The sequence below is a fragment of the Oncorhynchus mykiss genome, chromosome 2, assembly GCF_057628025.1.
Source record: "Oncorhynchus mykiss isolate SJ-2025 chromosome 2, ASM5762802v1, whole genome shotgun sequence".
NCBI lineage: Eukaryota > Metazoa > Chordata > Actinopteri > Salmoniformes > Salmonidae > Oncorhynchus > Oncorhynchus mykiss.
This window is the reverse complement of record NC_143023.1, coordinates 22,360,247-22,370,118: the sequence shown is the minus strand read 5'-3', so window position 1 is coordinate 22,370,118 and position 9,872 is coordinate 22,360,247. Positions and strand designations below refer to the sequence as shown.

Below are 9,872 nucleotides of genomic sequence, written 5' to 3'. Positions count from 1 at the left end.
CTGGTATGGCTTGGTTGCTTGACATATGTTTTTTAATTCTTTCCATATTTGCTGTCTGGGGAAAGGTTTTGGGGAAAAAAGCTTTACTTTCCCCAGGACAGTTCACACATTTAAATAAATAAATAAACAACCGTGCCAAATGTGTTTTAGTAAGACTCTCCAAGGGTTACTATTAATGAATGCTCCGTTTTTGTTGTATGTGTGTGTTTTGTTTTGTTGATGATTATGTTTTTCCTGAGTGGTCTCTCGGCACTGTTTTGACTTCAAACAGAAACAATTTCTTTATACAACTTTAATTGAATGCATCTTTTTCAGTTACATTGAAAACAATAAGACGGTGGCAACACAGTGAGCGGCTGTGCATGAGACAGGTTGAAATGTCACTTGCTGATGGGAAAGCCTGTATGACATCAAACACTCATCTATGGGACCACTGTTTGCAGGAAGAAGAGTTTGTGTGCGGAGACATGGCTGCTATTGCAGCTGGGGTCCACTGTGACTAGTTGGAAGCGACGGTCTGGTCAATCCAGCCACGCAGGTAGGCGACACGGGAGTAGACGGCAGGGGTACTGATGTTACAGTTGCTGGTGCCCCAGGACACGATGCCCACCTGAAACCACACACCACTGCTCTGACACACCAGAGGACCGCCAGAATCACCCTGGAGATGGAGGAGAGGTTAGGAGCACTGGCACTGGTGGAGATTATTGTAATAGGGGCTGAGTGGTGGCCTATCTGACTTCCATTGTCATGCCATTGCCAGAGAATTTGGTTAAACAAATCTGTATCTGGCTGCTTTAAGATGGTGCGTGTGTTGGGGGAAAGGTTATTGCCGGGCGGAATGATACCAGAGTGATTAGAGAGAAATGTTCAGAAACTGACTGGAGAAAGGTAGCCTCAACTTGCTCCGGGAGTACAGTAAGTTACCTGGCAAGAGGACACTCCGGAGGCTCCGGCGCAGATCATGGCGTCAGTGATCCTGTTCTGGCCCCAGTACTGCTTGCACTGAGCAGGGCTCAGCAGAGGAAGGGCCACCTGCTGGAGGATACGGGGGCTTGCTGGGGACAGGGATCAGGGGACATGGTTAGGAAGGAGCTTAGTGCTCTAATGAAAGCTGAGGTGGAAACATTAGCATCCATTTGCACATACTCTTGTATTAACTGTAAATCTATCATGTATCAATAATGGTTCAGTAGCTTGTGTGGCCACTCACAGGTGGTGCCAGTCTTGCCCCAGCCAGTGGTGACACAGCGGGTTCCAGAGGGGAAGGAGGTGCTAGAGGTGGCCAGGCACACAGGGGACACGCGGGCGGTGATCTGGACGGGGGAGGACAGCTTCAGCAGGGTCACGTCGTTGTTAAAGTTCTGGCTGTTGTAGTAGGGGTGGGTGATAGCCTACAGGGATCAAGGAAAGTTGTAGACACATAGTGAAGTGATTCATCTTCGAAAGTGAACAGAATCTCAGAACTCTGGTAAAACCTGTGAAGCAGGCAGGCATGTTGTGGTTAAGTGAGTGGATCTCACCCCAGGCTCCTGGACTTACCCTGGAGATGCTTTTGACCTGGATCGGCTCAGCATTGGACTGACGATCGTGCTCTCCCAGGATCACATGGTGACGGCCAGGACTGGAGAGAGAGAAAACCGATTACAGTGTGTATGAATGAACACAGCTCATCTGAGTGAAACTAAGAGGAATGTAATATGTACTTATGAACATGGTGCTAATAAAGCACTATGGAATTAAATGCACTTACGTGACACGGCAATGGGCAGCAGTGACAACCCAGTTCTGGCTGATTAGGGAGCCTCCACAGAAGTGGAATCCAGAGGCATCCTGAAGGAGAAAGGGAGAGGTGGAAGACAGTATATAGTATGGGTCTGACCATAATGTGAAGACAGTAGATAGATAGTATGGGTCTGACCATAATGTGAAGACAGTAGATAGATAGTATGGGTCTGACCATAATGTGAAGACAGTAGATAGATAGTATGGGTCTGACCATAATGTGAAGACAGTAGATAGATAGTATGGGTCTGACCATAATGTGAAGACAGTAGATAGATAGTATGGGTCTGACCATAATGTGAAGACAGTAGAAAGATAGTATGGGTCTGACCATAATGTGAAGACAGTAGATAGATAGTATGGGTCTGACCATAATGTGAAGACAGTAGATAGATAGTATGGGTCTGAACATAATGTGAAGACAGTAGATAGATAGTATGGGTCTGACCATAATGTGAAGACAGTAGATAGATAGTATGGGTCTGACCATAATGTGAAGACAGTAGATAGATAGTATGGGTCTGACCACAATATGAAGACAGTAGATATATAGTATGGGTCTGACCACAATATGAAGACAGTAGATAGATAGTATGGGTCTGACCATAATGTGAAGACAGTAGATAGATAGTATGGGTCTGACCATAATGTGAAGACAGTAGATATATAGTATGGGTCTGACCATAATGTGAAGACAGTAGATAGATAGTATGGGTCTGACCACAATATGAAGACAGTAGATAGATAGTATGGGTCTGACCATAATGTGAAGACAGTAGATAGATAGTATGGGTCTGACCATAATGTGAAGACAGTAGATAGATAGTATGGGTCTGACCATAATGTGAAGACAGCACTTCCCAACATTTTCAACATACATTTACTCTTAAGTGGCTAACAAGAATCATCAGTGATTACAGCATTGTTGTGTGAAAAAACAATGTATAGAATGAAAGAGTGGAAATGGGGATACCTGAAGGGAGACTTGCCAGGGCCAGGAGCCAGATACGGCGTTCTGTCCGTTCACAATCTTCAAGCCGCTCACCTGCGGCGGGATGCTAGGCACTCCGCAACCTAGGGCACGAACACACAGTCTCAAACAACACCCTATCCTCATATATAGTGCACCACTTTTGACCAAAGTCCTACATAGTTTTGATTAGCCTCAGAGTATGGACTGACATGCCTTCAGTAACTACCAAAGTATAATACAACACTTCACCTCCTTGTTGGCCAGGGCTTCTTTTAGCTATTCATCTCAACAGGACTTACCTATGTGAATAAATCAAGAATCAAAAAGATCTAATCAGTTCATGTTACCAGACATTGACGATGACACCACTCACCCAGGGCTGAGGCCACCAAAGCGAGACAGCTGACGATCCAGAGCATGGCCATAGTGTAGTAGACTGTGCTTGACGTCTCTTTGTCCCTCTCTCTCTTATACCCTGGCAGGCCCATCAGTCATGTCTCCCACTCACCTACAGGTTCCCCCAAGGTCTGATAGAGCTGGGAACAGGTGGGAAAATCTCACACCTCAGGGACAGTCAGATACATGCTTGTGTTTGCCATGTAGTGCACTGTACTCTGTAGTGCACTGTACTCTATGTGGGATAGGCCTTAGCAAACAAGGCTTTGCACAATGATTCCAGGGAAAGTCATAATTCTTTATCTTTATGCTGAGTGGAAAATATGCCCAGACCCTAAATTTGGTCCTCTGAAATGCCCTTAATGTCTTTTTTTCTGGTTTCTTATCACGCTGTCCAAATGGAGTTCTGATGATGGTCAGAACAATAACATCTTGTTACCGTGTGTTGCACTCCCACGAGCAGGGTGGAAAACCATGGTCAGACCGTTCTGTTTCTATGCAGCTGAACGAGACCGCAAAACAATCAAAAACAAAACACTTGATTAACATTATGGATTCAGATCATATGTTTTATGGAGCTCTTTGTGACAAAAAAATGTTTTTATTAAGAAAGGAAGCTATTGGGATTTATTCATCTACACAAAGTAGCAGTAAGGACGTGTTCACACTGCTATTCAAGTTCATGCTTTGACACATTTAAAATGTCACTACATTTGAGGGTTGTAACAGAGGACCCACCACCATGAGGTTGAGGCCACTGAGAAAACCTCCAGAAAATAGGATCTTATCCCATTACATTTTGAGAAAGAGACAAGTTTATCAACCAGTCAGGAACAACATCTGAATCTGCACATGGTGCTGTCTTCACACATCATAATCACATACATAGCTTTTTCTACTTCTTCATAATAAGATTGCTACAAGATGAATGTCACTTTTGAGGGAACTTTTCTGATGAGCAATAGTGCAGATGTTCATACAAGTTTATACGACTTTAAGCACTTTGTGACTCTGTTAATGTACATTAACTCTTATCTCTGTTAATGTACAAAATGCATTTGTCATCTCAAACCTAAGGGAGGGTATTTGGTGGGAGGTTAAAGAAAAACACAAAAAATGCTTATCAGAATCCAGCTTTATTGGTTGTGATATATTCAATCTGATAAAAGTGAAGGTTGTGTGAACTGCACAACAGTACAAAGCTGTAGGAGTCTGCCGTAGACATAAATATTACACAGGATGTTCTCAATAAAAGAAGTGATGACACAAGTCAAGTCTGCAGTAGGTGATGTGTGAAGCCTGGGAGCTGAGATATGGACAGGATGTGGATTCTCTCCTGTAGAGGTGAGGGATTTTAGTCCACCTCCTCGATGGTTGGACCAGAGGAAGAGCCAGCTCCAGCGCCTCCAGGCATACCGCCTGGCATACCGCCTGGCATACCGCCTGGCATACCTCCTGGTGGGCCTCCCGTACCCTGATACAGATTGGTAATGATGGGGTTACACACCTTCTCCAGCTCCTTCTGCTGGTGCTCATACTCATCCTTCTCTGCTGTCTAGATGAAGGTAAGGGGAGAGATGAAGAGAGAGATTATGAGAGGGTAAGAGACACAGGTGGTGATCACAATATTCTATCATATGATTTACTTACTGTGAAACCAGTGCTAACCAACTAATGTTGCACTAAGAACACTCAATCTAGGTGGAACTCTAGACCAGCCACCTGTGGTTTACCTGGTTCCTGTCCAGCCAGGAGATAACTTCGTTGCACTTGTCCATGATGGTCTTCTTGTCCTCCGGGCTGATCTTTTCCGCGAGCTTCTCATCGTCCACGGTGCTCTTCATGTTGAAGGCCAGGGACTCCAGTGAGTTCTTAGCTGTGACCTTCTCCTTCTGAGCCTCGTCCTCAGCCCTGTACTGGTCAGCCTCTTGCACCATGCGCTCAATGTCCTCCTTGGTCAGACGTCCTGGGGATAACAAGATACCGACATCATTATATAATTTCCCATATGTGACATATTCATTATCTCTGACTCGCTCCTGTTGTCTCTCTTTCTTTTTGGGACTCTTTTCTTTGAGGAAAAGGTTGGAAATCAATAAGACCTTTGATCATGTCGTGAGGTTGAAGGTTAAGGAGGCATACCTTTGTCATTGGTGATGGTGATCTTGTTCTCCTTGCCGGTGCTCTTGTCCACCGCAGACACATTGAGGATGCCGTTGGCGTCAATGTCAAAGGTCACCTCGATCTGGGGGACGCCCCTGGGGGCAGGAGGGATTCCGGTGAGCTCAAACTTGCCGAGGATATTGTTGTCCTTGGTCATGGCTCTCTCCCCCTCATACACCTGAGAAAGAAATTGTGGGAATGGATTAATACCCGATAGTATAGGTGATCTGGCTACTTTACACAAACGTTGGCCTTGTACAGCTGATAAAAGACTCACCTGGATGAGCACTCCGGGTTGGTTTTCTGAGTATGTTGTGAAGGTCTGGGTCTGCTTGGTGGGGATGGTGGTGTTCCTCTTGATGAGCACGGTCATGACCCCTCCGGCTGTCTCAATACCCAGGGACAGGGGTGTGACGTCCAGCAGCAGCAGGTCCTGCACGTTCTCTGACTTGTCACCCGCTAAGATGGCAGCCTGCACAGCTGTGGAGGACAGAGAGGGGATGTTGGATGAAACATTGAATCACATACATTTGACACAGTGACATGTTCCTGCAACACACAGTGAGATACCTACCGGCACCATAAGCCACAGCCTCATCAGGGTTGATGCTCTTGTTGAGGTCTCGGCCATTGAATAGGTCCTGCAGAAGCTTCTGGATCTTAGGGATACGTGTGGAGCCTCCCACCAGGACGATGTCATGTATCTGGGCCTTGTCCATTTTGGCATCTCTCATAGACTTCTCCACAGGTTCCAGGGTACCGCGGAACAGGTCAGCGTTGAGCTCCTCAAAGCGAGCCCTGGTAATGGAGGTGTAGAAGTCGGCACCCTCGTAGAGGGAGTCAATCTCGATGCTGGCTTGGGTGCTGGAGGAGAGGGTGCGCTTGGCCCGCTCACAGGCAGTGCGCAGGCGCCGCACCGCCCGCTTGTTGCCGCTGATGTCCTTCTTGAATTTACGCTTGAACTCACCGATGAAGTGGTTGACCATGCGGTTGTCGAAGTCCTCACCTCCCAGGTGAGTGTCGCCAGCAGTGGACTTGACCTCAAAGATGCCATCCTCGATGGTCAGGATGGACACGTCAAAGGTGCCGCCGCCCAGGTCGAAGATCAGGACGTTGCGCTCACCGCCGACCTGATAAGATAAGAGAGAGCAATTAAGTCAGTAGGACTTTCAAAGGACTAATCAAGCAGATCTAGTGTGAACTGTACAACCCAGTGTTTTTTTGTTTTTGTTTTGGGGTTTCTGTACCTTCTTGTCCAGGCCATAGGCGATGGCTGCAGCAGTGGGCTCGTTGATGATGCGCAGGACGTTGAGTCCAGAGATCACTCCAGCATCTTTTGTTGCTTGGCGCTGGGAGTCGTTGAAGTAGGCAGGGACTGTGATGACAGCATTGTTCACTGGCTGAAGAGGGAAAACACTATTAGTTAGATCTAGTGTGTATCATCCCTAACTAGACTGTCAGTTTCAGTCATTAACATATAATGTATACCCATCCAATCTTTTCAAACCTCCATGGGGTGCATGGAGTGGGTAGGAGCTAAGAGTAGATTTGGAATTGAGGTGTTTTTTAATTTGGTTAGTCAGAATCCCTACCTTGCCCAGGTAAGCTTCAGAGATCTCCTTCATCTTGGTGAGCACCATGGAGGACACCTCCTCAGGGAAAAAGGTCTTCCTCTCTCCCTTGTACTCTACCTCCATCTTGGGCTTGCCACCATCGCTCACCACTGTGAAGGGCCAGTGCTTCATGTCCGACTGTACCACGGCATCATCAAACTTACGACCAATTAGACGCTTGGCATCTTTGGACACAGGGATGGCAGAGTAGGGTTGATTTTCAAGAGTAGGATGAATTTGTCTGTGGACACTTGTCTAAGGTCAGTTTTGCATTTCCCCCTAATGGAGTGGCGCGAGGCTGATGGATTTAAATCTAGTACTTTTAGGCCCTCAAGTGGGGACTACTGATAACAACAGGCAAGAGGCTACAGCGCTGAGCTTAAAGTAAAACCTTGATTTGGTTCCCTTTGTCCACTAGAGGCTTCATCTAACTACCCACTGTGTGTCAAGGTGAGGTGATGTGCTTACCGAACACAGTGTTGGTGGGGTTCATGGCCACCTGGTTCTTGGCGGCGTCACCGATCAGCCTCTCCGTGTCGGTGAAGGCCACATAGCTGGGTGTGGTTCTGTTGCCCTGGTCGTTGGCGATGATCTCCACCTTGCCATGCTGAAAGATGCCCACACAGGAGTATGTGGTCCCCAGGTCAATGCCTACTGCTGGTCCTTTAGACATCCTGCAACAACAAGACCAGAATTAGAGTTCATTAGTGAGAGGAGAATTACTTGAAATATTTGAGAATTATGTAGGCCTACAGTATCATACAAGAATGTTGAAAGATACTTTTCATGAAGGCGATATTGTTATAAAACCTCTTTTGAATATTATCAGTTATTAGTAGTTAGCAACAGGTAGTTAGATGACAACAGTCAAATGTTTCAACTTGTGTTGAAAGCCTTTGGGGTTAAAGGTCATCATGTTCATGTACGTGCTTGCGTGTGTATGCGTGCCACGTGCACGTCTTTGACAGTGTGTGTGTTCCTTCCCTGTCATTCACAGAGAGCAGATGCAGTCCCACGTGAGCCCCCAAATTGGAAGTGATCCCCGGGGCTCAGCTGTTCTAGAAAGTGCTGTCTTGGCAACATGCCAACCAGTGGAGTGGTACCAACACCACAACTCCTTAAAGCAGCAGTACCACCAGTAGCATGCCAACAGGCCACCCTCCCTCACCCTCCCCTCCCTCATCCTGTTTTCCCCTCTCCACAGATCATTCTGGCAATACAACACCCAACTGTTACCAGCCAGGCTAAGTCAATGTGATGTATTAACACAGTGGCTTTTTTCCAACAGCTGAATCACACAAACTACCAACACATTCTATTAATATGGCTCACAGATCTGTTGTTGGAACACGGGTTGGATTAAATTAAGTGATTATTAATGAGCAGTTAAGTAAAACTGGACTTTGCCAATATCATATGTACCTAGTACATAGTTACCTTGTTGAAATACTTACTACTGTACTTCACTATTGTGTAATATGGAAGGTATTATGGGCCTGGACTGTAATAACAGTAAAGGCCTTAGAAACCTCACTGCTGGAGAAGGAACTATGATATATTTTAAAGCTGTTACCTCACAATTAACTAATACATTAAGTCAGTGGGGACACAAGTGGGGATTGTTGAAATGGTGAACATGCTAGACAGGGCCAGATCATGTGGTGAGGCCCAAATATTTTATCGTTAAAAAAAAAAGTGGCATGTAAATACTGTACCTAATTATGTTATACAGCCACTTACTGTATTCTTGTGAAAGGATAAAATTAGCATTTCTCATATTCGGGATGGATTAAATAGACAAAGCCACCTCACACAAACAACTGGTACTTGTAAATTCCTTATCACTTACGATCTAATTCTGTTACTCCTGGTATTTTCATTTAATTTGAACAAACCCTTGTTAGCATCCTTTTTTATCTATTTAAAATAAAAAAAAACGTATCTAATAACTACCGGTGCTAAGCATACCATACATACCACTGTACCCATATTTAGATCAGCTGCGCATATTTCATATGTGCATGATTAGTGTTCAAACTGACAGAAGCATCAAGCATGTGGACAGAGCTTAACCATTGGGTGTGGTGTGTGAAACTATGACAGTGTTTGTGACATACAGTGAGACAAGGCAGGCCACAAAGGGATTACAGGCACTGGTCAAGCACGTCAGTGGACACTGGACAACATGTGTGTCCAGAAACAGAAAGTCATGCAATAGACAAATCATTCAAACAGGCTTTACAAGAACTTTTGGCTTCATGCTACTTAAAAAACACTACTTAAACAATTTGAGATAAGCTTTATGCTAGCTCTTAACACTCCTCCAACAGCCAATAGTTGACATAAAGCATGCTAGCGTCATTATGAGAGTGGGGTCATGTCCCTTGAGTTGGACAGGAGCTGGCAAGTCAAAAAGCAGAGCTGAATGCAACGCTTCTTAGAAAAGGAGTTACCTTGCTCAGTCAGTTGTGCAACGCGTCAAAGATTACCACACAAACCACAGAACACCGGCTGCTCAATTCCACTGAAGCACTCCTCTCCTTTTCCTGGACAGAAAGACTAAGAGGACGAGTGTCAGGTCTCTCCAGAGTATATAGTCACAGACAGACAGACAGCACATGGCTCACTGAGATTCCATCAGGGAATCAGGTGACTCAGCCAGAGAAAGTTCTAGGCCCACGTAGCTGCCTGCATGTGCCCATTCAGTGCTAGCCAACTAACTTTCTGGTATAGGAGTTGCTGTATGCCCTTTTTCAGTGAATAAAAATAGAAATGAGAAAAGACTACTGTATTTTCTCTCTACACTTTCTTAATTCCTGTTTTATATAAATAAATAAAAAAGTGAAACAAGTTTGTCCTGTTCAGAGTAAGGAGGTTTTCTCAGGGCATGTTAAATTTGATTCACATGGTCTGGGGGCTGTTCAGTGAGATAAGCACTGTGA

The 9,872-nt window shown here is 45.4% G+C and overlaps 2 protein-coding genes across 2 annotated transcripts; both read right to left on the bottom strand.

The window, feature by feature from the left end:
• Positions 1-277: 277 nt before the first annotated feature.
• Positions 278-3,202, bottom strand: LOC110538364 (chymotrypsin-like protease CTRL-1). The gene is made up of 7 exons (XM_036942828.2): positions 3,132-3,202; positions 2,759-2,859; positions 1,754-1,833; positions 1,543-1,624; positions 1,214-1,394; positions 928-1,058; positions 278-661 (listed from the first exon to the last, which is right to left on the bottom strand). Exons 1-7 carry the CDS (start codon positions 3,181-3,183, stop codon positions 500-502), a joined length of 789 nt encoding a protein of 262 aa, XP_036798723.2. The 5' UTR covers positions 3,184-3,202; the 3' UTR covers positions 278-499.
• A 1,069-nt stretch (positions 3,203-4,271) lies between these two features.
• Positions 4,272-9,856, bottom strand: hsc70 (heat shock cognate 70). The gene is made up of 9 exons (XM_090192986.1): positions 9,384-9,856; positions 7,399-7,604; positions 6,910-7,115; positions 6,565-6,717; positions 5,892-6,447; positions 5,595-5,797; positions 5,297-5,495; positions 4,888-5,120; positions 4,272-4,709 (listed from the first exon to the last, which is right to left on the bottom strand). The coding sequence occupies exons 2-9, from the start codon at positions 7,601-7,603 to the stop codon at positions 4,509-4,511; spliced, it is 1,956 nt and encodes a 651-aa protein (XP_090049112.1). The 5' UTR covers position 7,604; positions 9,384-9,856; the 3' UTR covers positions 4,272-4,508.
• Positions 9,857-9,872: the final 16 nt, after the last annotated feature.

What these genes read in the sequence shown, in the direction of transcription:
- LOC110538364 (XM_036942828.2), bottom strand. Translation starts at nt 3,183, where the DNA reads ATGGCCATGCTCTGGATCGTCAGCTGTCTCGCTTTGGTGGCCTCAGCC. An exon ending in TTTGGTGGCCTCAGCCCTGG is followed by an intron (nt 2,860 to 3,131) that starts GTGAGTGGTGTC and finishes TTCGTGCCCTAG; the next exon opens with GTTGCGGAGTGCCTAGCATC. An exon ending in CCTGGCAAGTCTCCCTTCAG is followed by an intron (nt 1,834 to 2,758) that starts GTATCCCCATTT and finishes TTTCTCCTTCAG; the next exon opens with GATGCCTCTGGATTCCACTT.
- hsc70 (XM_090192986.1), bottom strand. Translation starts at nt 7,603, where the DNA reads ATGTCTAAAGGACCAGCAGTAGGCATTGACCTGGGGACCACATACTCC. An exon ending in GGCTGTGGCTTATGGTGCCG is followed by an intron (nt 5,798 to 5,891) that starts GTAGGTATCTCA and finishes TGTCCTCCACAG; the next exon opens with CTGTGCAGGCTGCCATCTTA. An exon ending in AACCCGGAGTGCTCATCCAG is followed by an intron (nt 5,496 to 5,594) that starts GTGAGTCTTTTA and finishes TTTCTTTCTCAG; the next exon opens with GTGTATGAGGGGGAGAGAGC.